The 21,745-nt window shown below is 33.5% G+C and overlaps 1 protein-coding gene across 4 annotated transcripts in view; it reads left to right on the top strand.

Annotated features, from left to right (window-relative positions):
* UBR3 (ubiquitin protein ligase E3 component n-recognin 3) overlaps positions 1–21,745 on the top strand; it is a 140,849-nt gene that overhangs the window by 116,750 nt on the left and 2,354 nt on the right. For 3 of the 4 annotated variants that reach the window (XM_087819791.1, XM_087819790.1, XM_087819789.1), the window contains 9 exons: positions 1,955–2,167; positions 4,119–4,255; positions 9,691–9,776; positions 10,947–11,049; positions 14,767–14,870; positions 18,659–18,783; positions 19,211–19,318; positions 19,451–19,576; positions 21,160–21,339. In XM_087819791.1, the coding sequence (XP_087675917.1) occupies positions 1,955–2,167; positions 4,119–4,255; positions 9,691–9,776; positions 10,947–11,049; positions 14,767–14,870; positions 18,659–18,783; positions 19,211–19,318; positions 19,451–19,576; positions 21,160–21,339 (1,182 nt within the window). The remainder of the gene's footprint in view (positions 1–1,954; positions 2,168–4,118; positions 4,256–9,690; positions 9,777–10,946; positions 11,050–14,766; positions 14,871–18,658; positions 18,784–19,210; positions 19,319–19,450; positions 19,577–21,159; positions 21,340–21,745) is intronic. The other variant, XM_087819792.1, reaches the window with a different exon arrangement.

Below are 21,745 nucleotides of genomic sequence, written 5' to 3'. Positions count from 1 at the left end.
AATTTGCATAGGAGGATGTTAAGACATGGAGTGATGAGGAAAACTGATCTAGGTACCAAAGTCTCCATGTATTGAAGGCAATGGAGACCAGTAAAAGGGAAGAAAAAGGGCGGTGTCATTAAATAACAGTAGCCACAAGGACAGGGGAATGTAAGCGTAATGATCTCCAGCCAACACTGGAGATGAGAAGGATACTGAGATGTGAGGGATGTAGGAGAATGAGCGGTGCCTACTTAAGAGGGCTTCTGGGGCAGCTTTAGGAAAGAACTGAGTTTCAATCAAGGTAAGGAGGAAGACCTAGCATTCTTTAAAATTAAGGCTATAGGGAAGCTTATCACAGAATGTCCTTCAATGCGTAGGACCCTTGCCCCAACCTTGTAGTACATTCTTCTTTTGTATCTTTAAAACTTAGCTCACAAGTCTCCTTCTCTGGGAAGCCTTCTTTGTTGCATTTATGACATTACTATTATGATCTAGTTGTTTCTATCTGCTTTTAAATTGCTTGTACCTTAACTGAAGATGAATCTTAACTCTTTATGCCATCACTTGACACATGATAGAGTTTAATAAGTGTTTGTAGAATTGTATTTAAGAAGACATGGTGTTATATTTTTAAGAACTGGAAAAAATGTCAAAAGTAAAAAAAATAGAATTCAGTTCTGTTAGAGTATTTGAGATCCTAGATATACCGAAATGAGCACTAAATTAAGAGTGGAGAAACCTAAGTGCATCCTGACATTGTCATTAACTACCTTTTTAACCATAGGCAAATAAACTTATTTTCTTTTCCTTGTATCCTATTTTCTCATTATTTTTGTCTTGTTAGTAATAATGGTCATATTGTAGTATTTACACATATACATAATGGATTAAAATATTTTTAGATAAAGCATTATGTCACTTAACAGAATAAGAGAGAGACTCCTGGGAAAAGATATATAACAGTTAGGACTACACAATAGCAATGGCATAAAAGAGCAATAGATGTGGGGTGGTGTCAGGCAAAAGAAGGGAACAAATATATCAGCCTGGATTTCTGTCTGAAGTCCTCTGGTTAGCATGTATTACAGTCTCTCATGAGCAAGAGCTTCCCTGTAGGGGTATGTGCATTATGCGCCTTTGCTTCAAAAATTCTACTTTTTCCTCTTCTTTCTATCAGAAATATCTGAAGGAAGGAGTTAATTCCCCTCCTATCACACTTAGGTTCTGAGTACTCTAAATCTTTCCCCTGTCCATTAAACCTAAACAGACCTACTGCATAAAGTCCAGTCAGTTGTGTTTAGCAGTTAAGATACCTCGGAAGACACAGCACATTTTTTTGGCTTAATTTATGCTCAAAAGTTTATCCTACCTACATGGGCACTCGGAAAACCTTCCCAGGCAAGGGGTAAGAGGAAGGTGATCCACTTTAATATGGCCTGCTTTTTTTTTTTAATATATCTTTATTGATTTCAGAGAGAGGAAGAGAGAGGGAGCGAGAGATAGAAACATCAATGATGAGAGAATCGTCATTTATCGGCTGCCTCCTGCACGCTCCCGACTGGGGATCAAGCCCGCAACCTGGGCATGTGCCCTGACTGGGGATTGAACTACAATCTCCTGAATCCTAGGTCAATGCTCAACCGCTGAGCCACGCTGGCTGGGCTGGCCTGCTCTTTGAGTTAATCTTTATTTTAAATCCACATTTCAGATTGATTGCATCATTATTTGAATGTTTTGATACTGAGAAAAAGAGTAGGATACTTTAGCAGTACATTGGTGATGACAACTATTGTATGATTGCCATGATGTGAGAGGTGATTTGATAAGCTTCAACATTTAAATGAGAGATTTTATGTTTTTATGATATATATTACAGATGCCTTTTTTTGTGTGTTTCACTTGTTTACTATAAAATGTAGTGGTACAAATTTATGTAAAGGTGCGCATCCTATATCTTTGTTTCATCTTTTAGAATGACCAGGTTCTTCAGGGATTCTCAGTGGACAAAGGAGAATTCACCTGTCCTCTCTGTAGGCAGTTTGCCAACAGTGTTCTTCCTTGTTATCCTGGAAGCAATATGGAAAATAACCTTTGGCAACGTCATAGTAACAAAAGCATACCAGATCTCATAAAGGAAGTGGAGGAGCTGCAGGGACGTCCGGGAGCTTTCCCAGTAAGCATCAGTGTAAGGCAGAAATATCTTGGTTAACTCAGCTCTGCTTTTCAGCTTTTATTTTTGTTTCATTTTTAAATTATTCTGGGCTTTTATACATTTAGTAGAAATTACTTTTAGAGGTTTTTCTCTTGTTTGTGGTTATTAAAAATAAAAATGAGAGTAATAGAACAAATTATTACCAAAGGCTATACTTTTTCTTAGTCTGAATTGGTATAGTTTTAATATATATATCTTTCAGATCATGAAATCCTCTAAACTTAGATATGGTTAAACTTTTTTAAGCTATTGAAATATTTAAAAACAAAGCCACCTAAACAAATAAATTATATCTATGTATCTTACAGTGTAAAGCACAGTCTAATCATTTAAAAATATGCCCCTTAGGTATATTAGGATTAAGATGACATATTTAGATTTACATACACATTTGTATGTGCATGCGTGTGTGTATATTAGAGAGATGAAATATTGTATACTTGATTGAACCATTCACCATAAGTGACTCTATTTTACTGTCTTTTGTTGTAAGTGAACCCATTTTTTATCCCATCCAGTAGGATTTATTTATTTGACTTAAATTCTTAAATATTTCACCTTTATTAATAGATTTAGGATATGGTTTATTTTTTATTTTTTATTAATCCTCACCCAAGGATATGTTTTTATTGATTTTAGAGAGAGAAGAAGAGAGAGGGAGAGAGAAACATTAATCAGTTGCCTCCCGTACTCACCCCGACTGGGGATGGAACCTGCAAGCTAGGTATGTGCTCTGATGGGGATTGCACCCACAACCTTTTGGTATACGGGACAATGCTCCAAACAACTGAGCCACACTGGCCAGGGCAATGATATGGTTCTTTTTTTTTTTAAAATTTTATTTTTGTTTAAAATATTACAGATATCCCTTTCTCTCCCCAATGGCCCATTCCACCTCGTCCCATCCCCCTCCCCAGTACCTCCCCCCACCATTGTCCATGTCCTTGGACTGTGCATATATGCATATAAATTCTTTGGTTATATGCACATATGCATGTAAACTCTCTCCCCTTCCACCCACCCGCCCTCCGCCATCCTTCTGACATTCGTCAGTCTGATCTATGCTTCCATGTCATTGAATCTATTCTGTTCATCAGTTTATTAAGTTCTTTAGATTCTGCATATAAGTGAGATCACGTGATGTTTGTCTTTCTCTGCCTGGCTTATTTCACTTAGCATAATTTTCTCCAGGTCCATCCATACTGCCCTAAAGGGCACGAGATCCTTCTTCTTTACAGCTGCATAGTATTCCATGGTGTATATGTCCCACAGCTTTTTATCCAGTCATCTACAGATGGGCACTTGGGCTGTTTCCAGATCTTAGCTATTGTAAACTGTGCTGCTTATGATATGGTTCTTGAGAAAAGTAACAGCTGTGCCTGGTTTTTGCAGTAAATTTATGAAAACTATGAATATTTGACTTCTGAAACAGAAATTCGTGGTTTAAAGTTACTCAGAATCATCTCCTATTAGTTCCTTTTCTCAGTTGAAGACTAATTTTAGAGTCTGCGATTTTTTTCTTTGGTACTTCTAAATTTTATGTGTTTGAAATATGCTTAAAGTAAGGGGCATCAATATTAGTCTTTGAAAAATGAAAAGTTAGGCTTTTTATAAACATGGGAACTATTCTAAAGTATTATTTTAATGGCGTCCACTCATTTGTTTAGAATATAGTTTGTGTGATTAATTCATGTTGGGTTACAGTGTTACCAGTCACAATATAGGATAAAAGATCCTTAAAATAAGAGAAAGTATTTCTTGATCTGTTTTATCTTTATGTACTAAATAAATTTATGTAGATAGTTAATGTACTTTTTAACTTTAATTTTCTAGTATGTTCATAGGATAAACATTATAGTGTTAGACTATTATTAGAAAAAATGAATATAAATAAACTTTATATTTTTGCTTGTGTTTTTTACAGTCTGAAACCAACTTAAGTAAAGAAATGGAATCTGTAATGAAGGATATAAAAAATACTACTCAGAAGAAATATAGAGACTATAGCAAGACCCCAGGCTCACCAGACAATGATTTTCTCTTTATGTATTCTGTTGCTAGGTAGGTATATGCAGTATATACTTTTATATTTACTTATTATTATGAATTGGGTTTATTATTTTATTTATTATCATTTATATTTATTTAAAGAAAGGATATTTTTAATGCTGGTTGAAATTATGGCTAATTTTAGTATCTCCTAGAAGGACTATAAAACTATAGTTTTCCTTCATTTTCTGAAGAGTTTATTTTAGTGAAATATTGTGCTGAGTGTTAAGCATTATAGGGTATGTGGGGAAAGTATATTATTAACATTTTGAGACAGATATCTACCTCAAAGCATGTGAATATTATATATGAAGGGTGGTGTTAAGAAATCACTATTCAAGTTCCTTCAAAAAGTGATAATATTTGAGAACTAAAACATTGTAATATGTGAACTGCTATTTATTTATTAAAAAAATAAGAACAGTAAGAAGAACTTATTTTGTTTGTTTTAAGCTAGTAAAAGATCTAATGATATTCCTAGAAGACTATACTTGGTTTTGAAAAACAAGTAAGGGAGAGAAAGCCTGAGATCAGGCAGATCCTACGCCTGTATTAGCAGCTAGCTGGGGGCTCAAGAAAACAGAGATAAATAACTCTCATCTTTCAGATTAGATAGGATTAGTCTAATCGTCTGAGTAGGTGTTCAATACCTAAGAAATAGTTCCAAATAGGAATTTTAGAAAATGTAATTGAATGAAAATGGAGAACCATAAAAGAAGTAAGTAGGGAAGAAACAGGCACAATTAGGAACTTGTAAACATATTCTGCCAGAACTGATTTTGTAGACCCCTGGATATCTCTAGATGCATGCTTCATATTTTGTCCTAGTAGTGTTGTCATAGGCAAGATTTAGAGAGAGAATGACTGGAAGTCATGCAGCAGTTTTGTGGCAGACTAGGACTAGAACCCAGATCTCTTGAGTCGCGGCCTAGTCTTCTTCCAGTTCCTGTTCTCCTTTTTTCTTCTCCTGTGTTCAGCTTTTATAGTCATATACACTTGCAGTTCATCATGGCCATTCTCTTTGCCCCATTCCTAGAGCAAAGGATAACAAAAGGGTAAATGCATTACATGTAGTCTTTAGAACCCAGGAAAAATGGAACCAGATTTAGAAAAATTGCTGCAAGCAAGTGAGTGCTCAAGATAAGGAAACAGTCTTTGGTTTAAGAATGCCAATGCTGGACACAGACTGATAGAAAAGGATCTAATGGATTGAGCGGTAACATTCTAGTCTCCCCTGTTCCTGACTATTGCTATTTATCCAGAATGCTTTGGGGGCAGCTATAACAGTTAATTTAACATTTTGTCTCTGGAGAGTTACCAGTTTCATACTTGGCAATAAAATACTGTTTATATGAAAACTAAATTGAATATAATTTAATTTTCCAAGGTTTCAAGATTCTACAAAACTTCTGTACTATATTGTGGTAATAATGTTGTAGAAGACTGGGATAATGTAGACTCAGTTATGATGTGTGTGTGTGTGTGTGTGTGTGTGTGTGTACACAGAGGCAGTCCTGCGCTATGTAACGATGGAGATATGTTCTGAGAAATGTGTTGATAGGTGATTTTGGTGGTGTGCAAAGGTTGTAGAATGTACTTACGCAAACCTAGATGGCATAGCCTACTACACACGTAGGCTCTATGATCTAGCTTATTGCTCCCAGGCTACAAGCCTGTACAGCATGTTACTGTACAAACAAACACAAGATTAAATCAAGCACAGGAAAACATAATGCAGTAAACAGATGCAATAAACATGAGATATATGAAGTCGCTGCCAGTGTAACACAGTATACTGTTTTACAGAAACCTTTTTTCTTTTTATATAACTAGAAAGAGTACACTCTAAAATAATGATTAAAAAATGTAGTATAGTAAATACATAAGCCAGTAACATGGTTCATTTATCATAATCAAGTATTATGTACTGTTCATAATTGTATATACTATACTTTTATATGACTGGCAGCACAGTAGGTTTGTTCACACCGGCATCACCACAGACACGTGAGTAATGCGTTGTGCTATGATGTTAGGATGGCTATGACATCACTAGGTGATAAGACTTTTTCAGTTCCATTATAATCTTATGGGATTACTGTGGTATATGCATTCTGTCATTGACCAAAATGTCATTATGCAGCACACGACTACACACACACACACACACACACACACTCTCTCTCTCTCTCTCTCTCTCTCTCTCTCTCTCTCTCTCTCTCTCCCCCTCTCTCTCTCTCTTAACGTTGATTCTGTATTTACACTTTTGATCATATTAGAATTGACCTTATAAGAAAATCGTGGTTGATTTTTGGTATAGTACGATAAATCCAATAATTTGATTTGTATTTACTTTAGTGGAAGTTTTAATTCCTATTTGTTTGTTTAAATACATAAATAACTTACAGAATAAGGCTTGCTGTGATAATGCAAAAGACTTTTTAAATCAACATTTCAGCTTTTCTCTTTTATAGAGAAGCAGGAACAAATGCCTTTTATAGAGAATGTGTGTGTGTGTGTCTTTCATAGAGAAGCAGGAACAAATGTTATTTATTAAGGGTAGATATGTAGAGAAAATATGCTCTCCCCTCTTCCCACCTGTCTCTGATCTTTCATGATAAATTCTAAAGCAGCAAAATAATGATTCTGAAAGAGAAAGTATATAACCCTTGAAAACCTCATTTTCCTTTGGTTAAAATTACTCAGGTCATTGTAAAATTTTCACAGTGAGACTGCATGCCTTCTCTAAGTTTTATTTAGTCATGAAAAAGAAAACAAAAACCAAATTGACTCAGAAAACAAAAACATGAACTGAAGGAAAAAAGTATTTTGTATCCTATTTGAATAGGATGTAATTTTCTCAAGGCAGAAGAAAATTATAATTATCTTTATGCCTGGCATATAACCTTATTTCATAAACATACTTATGATTATAGATTAAGATTATTTTTATATCTCAAAGATAGGCATGAAAATATTAATATCTAAAATGCTTAGATATTTAAGTAAAATACTTAGAAATAAACAATCTGAATTACTTAACTTTTGAATTAAACATTGTGATTCTTAAATATATAGTTTATTAGAAGGTACAAGTTTATTTATTTTACATTAGTAATTTTGAATGCACTATAACCTGTTTTCCAGAGCTGAATTTCTTTCTGCTAAATTAGTAATTTTGTTTGCTCTTTGGGGAGCTAAAATTTTTTGCTGTTTAGAAACAAAATATTTCTAGGGCGTAACTAGCCTGTAAAACTGTTTCCTTTAATAATTGCTTTAGAGCTTTTTTTGGTAGGACAATGAATATGTTTTTGTTTATAATTTTATTTTTATGGTGAAGCCTTGGAAGGTTTTCTGAGGGCAGCAAAGAAGAAATTGTTGGAATGCTCAGAAAACTTCCGCACCCAGCACCTCTTTATTTTAACATCATCCATTGCGGAGGGCACAAACAAATATTGTGTTGTGATTTTCAAGTGAGGGAAGATCAGACATGGGCACAAGATTAATTTGTGTCTCCTTTTTCCTAGCAAGTCTCAAAGGACCAATCTTGTTATAAATGAAATAAGGAAAAGCTGATGATTAGGGCCTCTGACATTGATTTTTAAAGTTTTAGGTATTATTACACTATACTAACCCTTTGGATAGGTAGTATTTGTTTTTTTAATTCAAGAAGAATGTTGTGTAGGAGATTTGTCCTACCATAATCTGAAAGAATTAATTACATTTAGTAGTTTTCTTTCAAGTATTCATTAAAATAAAATTCCTGGTAACATGTTTGTCATCGTTTAAAGTATCTTATTTGATGATTGAATAAACAGAATTGTTCTTGTATTTATATTTTAATGAATATTTTTGCAAATTATGCTGAAATAAAAGCTGACATTCTAGTTCTGGCAATTGATTGTAAGAATTGATCATGTTTCTGGTTAGCTCTTTTAAAAGTACTATCTAGGAAATCCTAGTTTTTATAAGAGAATATAGCCATTAATTTTTTCCTACAGATTAGGCAACAGAAGATTTGTGAAAACAAAACGTATTGATCTCATTTATGTTCCCTTGATGAAGGAAAACATGCTGGTCTCCATTCGCTTTCTGTCCACTAATATGAAATCCTTGTCCCTGCTTCCTTGCTGGTAGGTTTTTAGAAGTTCAGTGAGCAATGCAAATCGCCTGAAGGGTGGAAAATTTCCTTGTCACACAGATGCCCTTATCAGCAGCAACCAGATGGAGCTCTGAGCAGGAACATTATCAATGTTAAATTGCTTTTCTTCCCCCTTCTGCCCCCACCCCCCAACAAGTAGAGAGGATTAAAGCATTCCTTTAGAAATGGGTGGCAAATGTACAGATTTAGGATTATTAATATTTTTAAGTTTGCATTTATAAGTAAATATATGAAAATAATGTTTCAAAACATTCTTGTTCAAAATATAATCAAAATCAGGTCAAAATGTTTTGTTTGAAATAAAACAGCATAATATTCTTTCTTGAATTCACTTGCAAAGAACTTGGCCACCTAATTTTTTAAGACGGGGGATAGCGCACCATTAGTGTCAAATTCATATCTTGGATATAAACAAGTTTATTCAGTTTAGTTGTGACAGATAAAGGTATATTTAAAAATTGTTAGTACTACTGAAGTAAAAATACAGTTTATCACTCAGAATTTTTAATTTATGATTTTGGCCAAAATGGCTATTTTACTGTTACTGTTTTTGAGTAAATCTTTAGATTCTGCATCAGTTTGATTTTAGAAATGTCAATTTACTAATTATTGCTATTCTGTAACCTAATAATTGCTAAATATTTTGTAATTTCAGGTATGTATGAACAATACTATCCATGCTTAACAGTGTCAATAGTTACACAATATATTTTAATAAAACTGTAATTTTAGAAGCTCATAGAAGAGACTGCTGTTAATTATGTGTTGTTCTTAGCCACTTTGATGTTACTGATTTTGTTTCTTAGTATTGATTTCTAGAAACCATCTAAGCTCCAATGAGTGACAACCATTTCTCTGATAGAAAAATTGGTATGCCCTTGTATGTTACATGACAGTACTCACTGACTCAGTGGCTGATGACAGTTGGAGTACAGATTCTTTCTTCAGATTCATTTGCAGGTTTATGAAATGTGTTGTAGTTATTTTCCTTATGGCCTAGTTTTTAGTATTTGCCAACATTTGGAATTTTGAACAATTATACCGTGAGGTGTATGATTTTGCAGGTGTAATTTTGAATATATAAGTAAAGACAGATAAACTGTTCCCTTTTTTATTTATAAGTATCAGAAATAAAATTGTACTGATATTGCATAAATTATACTTTAGCAAATAATAAAGTTGACGAACTTTATTGTTTAAGTTGATTCAGTCAGATCAATAAGACAAATTAAAAAATATTGCTTCAGCCTAATGACTGAGAAATATTATAATGCTTTACTTACAGAACCAATTTAGAACTTGAATTAATTCACCGAGGAGGCAATTTGTGTTCAGGTGGTGCAAGCACAGCTGGCAAAAGGTCTTGCTTAAGTAAGTATTAAACAGGCTAAAATTTAAAAAATTTCTATTTATGTCATTTTTGAAAGCATATACAGACGAAGTGATCTTTGGTATATTTTCAGATTCTTTTTATGTTATATATAATCAGTTTTAATAGTGATTATATGCTTTAAATGGTTAATCTTATATTTAGAAAAATCATGTGAATATTTAGCTCTTTCTATACTGTGATTACTCAGTAAATAAATGTCATGCTAATTGATCAGATTTACATTGGTTCTAAAACAATGTATTATTCTCAGCTATAAAAAATTGTCCTCAAACTGAATTCTTTTAGAGAATTTTTACATTGTCTAGATTTAATAAAATCTTTTCATAATGACAATTAATAGTGCCTACAGATTTCTATAGTATATATCTGCTGTTAACTAAGGAAGGCATTTATACTGTATTTTGATATGTATGTTAAAACCTACTAAAGTTGTGTATGTTTGCTTTTATTTATGAATGCACTTTATATTGTAAAGTGGCATGATTCTTTAATACCTTTTGTAAGGGAATAGTTGAGAGAAGTGTCATTTGGAACTTAAAGTAGATTTTTCATGAACATGAACCCGCAACCTGGGTATGTGCCTTGACTGGAAATCGAACCCTCAACCCTTCCGTGCATGGAACCACACTCCAACCAACTGAGCCACACTGGCCAGGGCTCAATTATTTTTTTCTTCAGGTTGAATCAATAGATGACAAAGTCAAAATTCAACCTAAAGAAGATTTAGGGCAAAATATTAGGTAAAGAAAAAACTTTACCTAACTGATTTATATGACTGTTATTGTCCATATTACTCCAGGTAGGGTACTGAAGATAATAGTAAGTTTTGGTTAGGAGGAAACCAATAATGAGAAGTACCTATTGTAAGTCTGTAGCATAAAGCCAAGAAAAAGGAAGTCTGTGGCAGATGAGGAGGAAGAACCATTCCTGTTAAGGGTGAGTATAAGGACAGTCCAGGTTCTAGCTGAAATTACTTAGATATATTTCAGAGTTTAGCTTAAAAGAAAGAATAAAGTAGTTAGTACTTACACTTGGTGAATTATAAGGATAGGAAACATTCCTTTGTGAATTAGTTAGAAATTTTGTCTGAATTTTGTTCTGGAAGGATTTTGTAAACTTTCTAATTACTTTTTCTTCAATTTATTTAGATCAGTTGTTCCATGTATTAGCCTTGCACATGCGGCTTTATAGCATTGATTCTGAGTTTAATCCATGGAGAAAGCTTACGCAGTTAGAAGAAATGAATTCACAGTAAGTATTATTGAAAGATTAAAGTCAATTAAAACTGTTTTTGATAAATGGTTAAGTATAAAAATAGGATTGAAATTATTTATGAATATGTGAATTTTCCTTATGAAACACAAATATGTAACAAAAACAGTTTACAATGATATTTTCTGTAAAAATTGCATAAAGTTTCCTACGCACTGAGAAAATTTTTTAAAGAATCCCATTGGTTTTTATGCAGATAAAGCATTCAAATGGACGCACATGACTGGTTGTTCCCCTTTTTATGTCAGAATTGATCAGTGGGTTCAGGTAGCCTGTGTCTGATTCCTCCATTATAAAGTTCCTGATTAGCCTTTTCATCTAATGATTTTTACAATTCCCGATTATTATTGGCTAAATCTGATATTTCATTAGGTGCCATAATGGTTTTAAAAAACCCCTTTCTTTATAGATGGCTCTGAGGAGCATTTGGGGGAAGCATAGTCTTTATTGTGAATGGTACTGGTTAATTGGCTATTTATATGAGAAACAATTAATATTGACTCCTACCTCATACATAACCTATTCAGATTTTGCCAGCTTTGTTCAGTAATATCCTGGGAAATGCAAATGTAAATGCAAAGAAAATTCAAGATCATGCTTGTGTTTGTTTTGTCTCTCTTTAATCTGAAATTGTTCCTGACTTTTTCTTTGTATTTATAGCACTGACTTTTTTTTTTTTAAGAGCTCAGGCCAATTATTTTGTAGAATTCCTCAATTTATTTTTATCCAATATTTCCTTGTTAGATTCAGGCTATAAACTTTTGGCAGAAATACCACAGAAATAATGTGTTCTTTTTATTGTGTTATATCAGGAGGCACATGCTATTGATTTGTCTTGTTATTGATGATAATAACTCTCATCCTTAGGCTAATGTGGTATCTGCCAGGTTTTTTCACTGTAAAGTTATTATTTTATCCCTTGTAGTTAGTGGGGAGATACTTTGAAGTTGTGAATATATCCTTCTACTTCTTAAAAATAAAAACAAAATGAAATTGTGTGTGTGTTTTGTGTTTATAGACAAAATGAGCAAGCTGTAAGTATTTTGTGTGTTATGGCTAAGGAAAATCAGTTTTGTTCATATTAGCTAGTAATTTTCTGTTCTAGCTAGACTTGCATACTCAAGGACAAGGATGATGTGCAGGTAAAGTTTTAGAATACCCAACTCTGTGAGTCTAAAGATGTTCAGCAAACAAAAGATTTCTTAAGTGTAGTATTGTTGAATTAAAAGTTTAAAGAACAGATATAGATACTATGCTTTCCAAAATACTGATTGCTGGGTTGTGATCTTTTTAAACCCTAAGATTTAATACCCATTAGGATAGTAGTAAATGCTGTGAACACTTATCTAATGCTTGCTTCATGCTGGGCATTTTTGTGCTTCCGTGTATAATCTCATTTAATCATCACCATAACTGTACACACTAGGTACCATTGTTACCCCAGTTTTTACGTCCGAGGAACCTGAGGCTTAGAAAAGTTTATTAACATACTCTTTGGGGATACACAGCTTTCAAGGAATAGAGCTGGCATTTGAATCCAAATCTTTCTGATTTCAGAACCCAACTTCTTCACTATTACTCTATGCCTAATACTGAGAGTTCTGAGGAATTTCTAGAAAATCTGGTTGATTGTTGTACCCCCACCCCCCCATATTTGCTCTCTCTTTTTAAAAAAATTTTGTTTTATCCTCACCCAAGGATATTTTTTCCATTGCTTTTCAGAGAGTGGAAGGTAGAGAGAGAGAGAGAGAGAGAGAGAGAGAGAGACATTGATGTGAGAGAGACACATTGGGTTCCCCCCGATCAGGGCCAGGGATCAAGCCTGCAACCGAGGTACATGCCCTTGACCAGAGTCAAACCCAAGACCCTTCAGTCTGTGGGCCGACTTGTAATATTACAATTGATTATAATGTCATCTGTTTCATATCTATATATTAGATTTTTAAAAATTGAATTATCTTTTTCTGTTTTCTCAGTTTTAATACTTTTTTAGCATAAAATTCTATGTCTAATGATAAAGGTTTCTCATATATACTTTTTTCTGTAATCCTCATGAAAATTATTTTCTTATTCCCTTTTAAGTTTATTGTTGTGATCATTTGGTTTAAGAAAAATAATGGGAAAATTAAGCCTATTAACTCTAAACTACCATTTTCTCTTATAATCTATAGAGTTAGTAGTGTACAGTTTTTATATTCTGGATTTTTAAAGATTATCTAAAATCTTTAGGAGTTAGAAACAGTTATGTATTTTAAAATACTAAGCATTTAAAGGATAGTTACCACAATGATGTTTTTAAACCCCACAGTTAAAATATGTGGTTCTCTTTCTACAGTGGGGTGTATTCATTCATTCATTCATTCATTCATTCATTCATTCATTCATTCATTCATTCATTCGAGTGTGTGCGTTCCTTGTGCCAGGAAAGATCCATTTCTATGTCCTTAGAATAATTTTTATTTTAGTTTTTATTTTAGCCAAGCTCCAGATTGTTTTTATAATTTTTCTGATTATAAAAATTATATTGTACAATGTTTAGAACATATGAAAATGTTGAGGATGAAAATGAAATAATCTGGAATCTTATACCCTATGTGTTACTTATAGTATATTACAGTTTAATGAACTCATCAGCCATAGAAATGAGAGCAAACATAGGGGAAAAAAATCAGCCATTTTCTGGGAAACCCTCTAATACTGTTAACATTTTGAGATATTTTTTCAGCCTCTTTTTTATATGTATGAATGTTACAAATTTTAAAATACTATTTGATTTGTACTGTATCAGTTATAGAATTTAAAATTAACATATAACAACCAAATTTCCACATCATTAAAAATTCTTTAAATGATGTATCTAATTTATTTATTCATTTCTATTGTTAATCATTTACTTTTTCTTTTTTCCCACCGTAATATCAGATGATGTGTTAAGCAGTTCTTGACATGTTAGATATAACCCTAGAACTATAGAATAACATGAAACTATAGAATAACAAAATTTTAGATTATTTGAGTCATTTATTTGATAAATATTCAGAGTGTTAGGCACTGTGTTGCATAGAGCAACATTACTTTTCAGAAAGATTGTACCTGTATAAACTTCCACTGTCATCATTTTTGTCAATCTTGAGTATTAGCGCTTAAAAATATGCTGGGGACATTTTGATGGACAAAAATTGGAATCCCAAAGTAGTAGAAATTTATTTAACTTCTGGTGAAGTTAACTTTATATAAATATTTCATATTTATTAGCCATTTGTGTTTAGTCTGTGAATTACATATTCAGGATATCTGTGCATTTTTCTGTAGGCATCTTTTTAAATATTTCTGAATGATTCTTTATTGATGTTTCTCCCAGTGGTGTTTCTCTCTCTCTCTCTTCCTCCCTCTCTTTTTCTTTCTCTCCCTCTTCCCTCTCCCTCCCCCACTCCCTCCCCCTAAAGCCAATAAAACACATATCTTTGGGTGAGGATTAAAAAAGATAAAAATATTATATTTTTAGGGAAAAAAAATATGGCCCCTAGCTCTTTCTTTTGAGATTTCTCAGTTGCTTATGAAAATTTGATTTCCGTTCCATAGACATATATGTGAAATATAAAATGAATTAGAAAGAAAGATGTACAATACTGTCTAAAGTGATCATGCCTTTTCTTTTTGTTGTTTCCATATCTTTTTTTTTCTTTTTTCTTTTAGGCTGGGAAACGAAGAACAGCAGCCTGAGGTTCCAATTCTTTATCATGATGTTACATCCCTTTTGCTCATCCAGATTTTAATGATGCCACAACCCTTACACAAAGGTATGTCTTATAATTCAGATTCTTAGATTACATAGTATATATAATGAATATTCTACAAATTGTGGTGACAAATATAGCATTCAGCCTGATGGAATTGTTTAGTGGTAAATAACACTGTTTTTTCTATTTTTAGTAATCATATATATAAAGAAAATAACAATGAAATAAAATTGTTTTTTCCCTTATAGGTCTATTCTTTTTAGCTTTTTAGTCCACAGTGAGGTAAAGACATTGGAAATCATTCTGAAAACCTGTTTTTAAAAAATTAAAGTGATAATTCAAAAATGTGAAAAATAGAGCAAACTGTCAGCCTTAATGTCTTCACCCTATCTACACGCATACACATTTTGATATAGTTGTATCATAGAGTTATTCAAGTGTGATGTCCCATAATTTTAAATTAGTGTTAGTGTCATAATATTATAATATTAAGAGCATTAATATTATACTAGTAACATTTTAATTACTGCTCTATAGTCTATAGTTTTCATTTGAAGGCATTTAAAATATTTTATCAAATAATTAACTATTTTCTTTGGTGGGAAACAAGGTTTCTGCTTCTTTTGTTTGTTTTTGTGCTTATAAGTTACACTAGAAAGAACATCTGTGGGATCTAGAACAAATATTCCAAAAATGTATATGGAACCACAAAAGACCCCAAGTAGCCTCAGCAATCTTGCGAAAGAGGAACAAAGTTGGATGTTTCACACTACCTGATATCAAACTATACTACAAGGCCATTGTAATCAAAACAGCCTGGTACTGGCATAGGAACAGGCATATAGATCAGTGGAACAGAACAGAGAACCCAGAAATAAACCCACATCTTTATGAGTCAATTAATATTTGACAAAGGAGGCAAGAACATACGATGGAGTAAAAACAGTCTCTTCAATAAATAGTGTTGGGGAAATTGGACAGGTACATGTTAAAAAATGCAACTAGACCACCAACTTACACCATCAACAAGAATAAACTCAAAATTGATTAAAGACTTAAATGTAAAGTCATGAAACTATAAAAATCCTAGAAGAAAACATAGGCAGTAAAATCTCAGACATCTCTCATAACAATGTTTTTGCCAAAAAATCTCGGGCAAGTGAAACAAAGGAAAAAATAAACAAATGGGACTCATCAAACTAAAAAGCTTTTGCACAGCAAGAGAAACCATCAACAAAATGAAAAGACAACCCAGTGCGTGGAGAACATGTTTGCCAATGATACATCTGATAAGGGATTAATTTCCAAAATTGTAACAAGTCAACACCAAGAAGCATAACAAGCCAATTAAATGGGCAAAGGATCTGAATAGACATTTTTCCAAAGAGGACATTCAGATGGCCAATAGACATATGAAAAGATGTTCAATGTCACTAATCATTAGAGAAATGCAAATTAAAATCAAAATGAGATATCACCTTACACCTGTCAGAATGGCTACCATTAGTAAATCAACGAACAGCAAGTACTGGCAAGGATATGGAGGAAAGGGAACCCTAGGACACTGTTGGTGGGAATGCAGACTGGTGCAGCCACTATGGAAAACAGTATGGAGTTTCCTCAGAAAATTAAAAATGAAACTACCTTTTGACCCAGCAATCCCACTTCAGAGAATATATCTGAAAAAAACCTGAAACACTAATTCAGAAGAATATTTGCACCCCTATGTTCATTGCAGTGTTATTTACAATAGACAAGATTTGAAAATAGCCCAAGTGCCCAGCAGTAGATGAGTGGATAAAAAAGCTGTGGTACATTTACACAATGGAATACTAGTTGGCCATAAAAAAGAAGAAAATCTTACCTTTTGCATGAGCATAGAGGGACCTGGAAATTATTATGCTAAGTGAAATAAGCGTCAGAGAAAGACAAATACCATATGATCTCACTTATATGTGGAATCTAAAAATAATTTAACAAACAAAATAGAAACAGAGGCATAGATACATAGAACACAGACTGACAGCTCTCAGAGGGGAGGGGTTGGGATGCTGGTTGAGAAAAGGGGACAGGATTAAGCAAAAAAAATAAAATAAAATAAATATATATGACACATAGATACGGACAACAGTATGTTTATAGCCAGAGGGAAAGGGGGTAGGGGGAAGTGGAAGTGGGCAGAGGGGGGGATAAATGGGGATGGAAAAAGACTTGACTTTGGGTGCTGTGCACAGGATGCAGCATGCAGATGATGTTTTATTGAGCTGTACACTTGAAACCTGAATGGTTTTATTAACCAATGTCCCTCCAATAAATTCAGTTCAAAAAAATGAAAGAGCCCGGCCGGGCGTGGCTCAGCAGTTGAGCATTGACTTAGGATCCAGGAGATCGCAGTTTGATTCCCGGTCAGGGCACAGACCTGAGTTGCAGGCTCGATCCCCAGTCAGGGGTGTGTAGGAGGCAGCTGATCAATGATGGCTCTCTCATCATTGACGTTTCTATCTCTCTCTCCCTTGCCCTTCCTCTCTCTGAAATCAATAAAGATATATTTAAAAATAAAATGAAAGAAAAATCTGTGGGTTACTGGAGAAGATATTATTCGTGTGTACTTCAATTTGATCTTTTTAAAAAAATGTATATTTTTTAAAAATGTTTTTTATTGATTTTAGAGAGAGAGAGGAAGGGAGAGGGAGAGAGAGAGAGAGAAACATTGATGAGAGAGAGGCATCTTATCGGCTGCTGTCTGCACGACCCCTACTGGGGATTGAGCCTCAACCCTGGCATATTCCCTGACTGGGAATTGAACCGGTGACCTCTTGGTGCATGGGATGACACTCAGCCAACTGAGCCACCCCAGCCAGGGCTTTTAAAAAATATTTTTATTGATTTTTAGAGAGGAAGGGAGAGGGGGAAAGAGGGAGAAAGAAAGATTGATGTGAGAGCAGACCATTGATCAACTGCCTCCTGCATGCCCCCTGCTGGGGATAGAGCCCACAACCCAGGCATGTGCCCTGACCTGGAATTGAACCAGCAACTTCTTGGTACGTGGGACGATGCCCAACGAACTGAGCAGCATAAAATAATAGAATAAATACTGAATCTGATTGATGTTGTGTGGATTCAAATTCAGACCTGGGTTCTTATTAGTTTTGTTACCACTGGCACATCCATTTGAAGCTTAGTTTCCCAACTGACACAGTTCTGAGGATTGAATGAGACATTTGAGGAAATTTTCTGTTATTAGGTATTTATAAATATTAATTATGACTATTAAGCTACCACTTATCAAGTAACTAATATGTACCAGGCAATTTCCATTATTGTTACTACTGTTTTTGCATTGTTATAGTTTTCATTGAGTTCTAAAACTCAGAGTACCTAAAATATTGGGATTTCTTTTTATTTTACTTTAGAAGTTCTATATTGTATCATTTGTATTACATTACATTATTATTTATAAGATCTATATCATGTTAGAAGTAGACAAAATATTGGTTTTAAGCAGTGAGACTCCCAGACATTGTTAAGCACATGATGTCCAGTAAGGGGATATGCTAAAATTACACAGCTATTCAAGGTTGATTGGCATTAGCGTTCTGGTCTTCTAAAACACAGCACACCTCCCACTATGCTAAGCACATATTCAGTGAATAAGGGAACTTTGCTTTCATAATTTCAGATCTGTTGAGTAGAAATATATTATGACATTATAATCTCATTTTATTAACTACTTAAATGTTGAACAAAAGTCAGTTACACATGCAAGGAAAGGTATATATTTGTGAAATTATCTTGAGTATAAAATATCTAGATTCCAAAGAAATACTAATCTTTTCTTTCTCTTACAGACCACTTCACCTGCATTGTGAAGGTGCTTTTCACCCTACTGTATACACAAGCTCTTGCGGCGCTTTCAGTTAAATGCAATGAGGAAGATAGATCAGCCTGGAAACACACAGGAGCTCTCAAAAAAGTCAGTGTCTTGTCTGAATTTGTCATTTAGTAGTTCAGTAAAGTCATTTAGTTTGGAGGTATGAATGAATGAGATTAGATGTTTGAAAGACAAAATGAGTTATTAACAGTATTTTAATTGGAAATGGAACACCTTTAGGCTAAAAAAGTTAATGTTTCCCTTGTACAGTGAGGTCTTCTGCATTTATTTCTAAACCTTGGACTTTGTCCCTTTATATTTGGGCAGTTTTGTTTTTCTTTTGTTACAAGCCTTAAAGTTACAGAAGTCACAAAAATTGTGTAAATGTATAGGTTTTGAGGAATTGAAGTTTACATACTTGAAAAATAATGTAATCATAATTGTATTATCCTCATTAAAAATGTTTTTTTCAATGTTAATTTTTTGTAAATTCAGTGACTGAGAGAACTGATATCTTAATTTTTTCTAGAATCCGTGTGATGCAGAAAAGTCTTATAAAGGACTCCTGAGCTTTGTGATAAGTGAACTATCTAAAGGAAAGTTATACCATGAAGAAGGAGCTCAGGAGTGTGCAATGGTATGTTTTCTCTAAGATTAGATGTAGTGGTTATTTAGTTAAAATTTAGATTTTGTTGCCATTATGAATATAATTTTTAAAGCTCTATCTATTGTAGAATGAATTGTTCAGGTTTTCTTTTTTTAACTTTAGGTTAGCCCCATTGCTTGGTCTCCTGAATCCATGGAAAAATACTTACAGGACTTCTGCTTACCTTTCCTCAGAATCACCAGCCTTCTTCAGCATCACCTTTTTGGGGAAGATTTACCAAGCTGCCAGGTATAATTTGGGGTAGAGATTAGGGAGCCTTGTTTTAGTCTAACTCAAATGAATAAATATTTAGAATAATTACTATGTTTTGTTTTGTCAGCATTCACTCACTTTTATAATAATATTACTAGTATTTGATATTTGAGTAGTTTTGGATTAGATCAGTGCTAATAAATGCCTAATACTTTAACAGGCTCATAGTATTGATATTGATATAGTTATCACTATCTCTATTGATGTATTTATCACTAATTATCTGCTTTTAATATCCTTTTAAAAGTTATGTTGGTCAGAAAGCTGGTTATTTGAAGATACGATGGCATTTATATAATTTTAGAACAACAAAATGTTTGATTTGTAGAGTATTTCCTTTTATTTACTCATGTTTCATACTTTGATCCAAAAAATGTTTTATTAAAATTTATTCTGTTGCTCCCTTTGATTCTAATTGCAAATCTATACATTTTGCAGTTTTCTTTTAAATGATTTGTGGCCTCATCTCTAGAGATTTTAAAAAATTAAGATCCTTGTTAGCTTTCATATTATTTGCTTTTTCATCTTTATTTCATCTTTGTATCATATTTCAGAAATTTGTACTTAATCTACATAATTAGTTCAATTTTACAAAGAGATGTTGGCTGAATTTCAACTATGTGTGCAGCCCTGGGAAGACGGAGCTCTTACTCACAGGAACCACTCCCATAGTCTTATAGGAAAGGCTGATTTATCTTTAAATTCACTAATATTCAAATATCCAAGAACAGAAGTGTTCACAACTTGTGGGAGGATTAATTTTATTTGAATGGCACTGGGTAACCTAAAGTCTCATTAAGTGGGGTCAGGGAGGCTTCCTTGGGGAGCTGGAACTTGAAGGATGATAGGTACTGATCCAGTGGACAGGGGAAGGTAGACATACTAGCCTCAGAAATGGATTTTCAGTTAAATAAAAAGGGATTGAGGAGTATATTTTGGTGTTTATAAGACTAACAAACTCCTTAAAAATAAACTTTCAAAATATGAGTGCTTGGATGACTGATTTCTCTGGTTCCTTTTTATTGAGTGGATCTTCAGATTGTTTGGCACTGGGTTCTCTGCAGTTTTTTAAAACTCCCTCCTCCTTTTAAAACTGACTTTGTTTCATACTCATTCAAGATCCAGGCAAATTACTTAGCACTGCTTCTTGTGATTCCATGGTTTACTCCTGTTCTTCATCCACACTGACAGCTGTGTCTTTTTAACCAAAAGTCACTTTTCCTTTGCCCCAAAATAACATTTGATCTCATAGAGTAATTAGAGTCTGTAGACTGTACTCATCAGATACGTGGCAACACTATTTAGAAAATAAATGTATAAAAGAAGCAGATGCTATGGCACTTAGGAGTTAAATTTCAAATAGAAATATTAAGGGGATATTTGGATATAACAGCTAGGAACCTTTGTCTCTCTTCTTTGCTCCTTCAAATCCCTGTACTTTTCTTTAGTTGATTGAGTTAAGAAAGTTTTCTTACTATCCAAAAGTAATTGATGAGAATGACACTTAAAATATCTATAATGGGAAATGTCTTGAGAATTTTCTATTTTGTGTCTAAAAGGAAGAAGAAGAATTTTCAGTTCTTTCCAGCTGCCTGGGACTTCTGCCAACATTTTACCAAACAGAACATCCATTCATCAGTGCCTCCTGTCTGGATTGGCCAGTTCCAGCATTTGATATTATAGCACAGTGGTGTTCTGAGATAAATTCATTTACTGAAAGACATGCAGAACAAGGAAAGGTATGTAAAAAGAATAGTACTCACTTGCCATAGTGGTGATATGCTAGTAGTTAAGAGGATAATGAAGAATTTAAAATTTCAGGTCATCTGTTCTTGGAAGCATTTATTAAACTAAGTATAGTGAATAATGATTTACTTACATAATATTTGTTTATGAATGTAAAAGCAGAAATATTTCAGTCAACAAAGCTAAGGTATTACTGTGCCACTTTTAGTTTGTCAGGTTTTTATTGACTCCTTAAATAATCATACTGTTAGACTTGGAAGAGACAAAGGAATTTTAAGATATATGAAGAACTTGTAAGCTTATTGGAAAGAGAACTGTCACAGAAAGATCAAAGGTTTGGATTAGCAGGTCTAAAAGGTCTTAGCTTGAGGTGTAAGAAGATTTTACATCTTCTAGGAA

The sequence above is a fragment of the Miniopterus natalensis genome, chromosome 8 (genome assembly GCF_054644295.1).
Source record: "Miniopterus natalensis isolate mMinNat1 chromosome 8, mMinNat1.hap1, whole genome shotgun sequence".
Classification (NCBI taxonomy): Eukaryota; Metazoa; Chordata; class Mammalia; order Chiroptera; family Miniopteridae; genus Miniopterus; species Miniopterus natalensis.
This window is presented reverse-complemented; position numbering and strand designations above follow the sequence as displayed.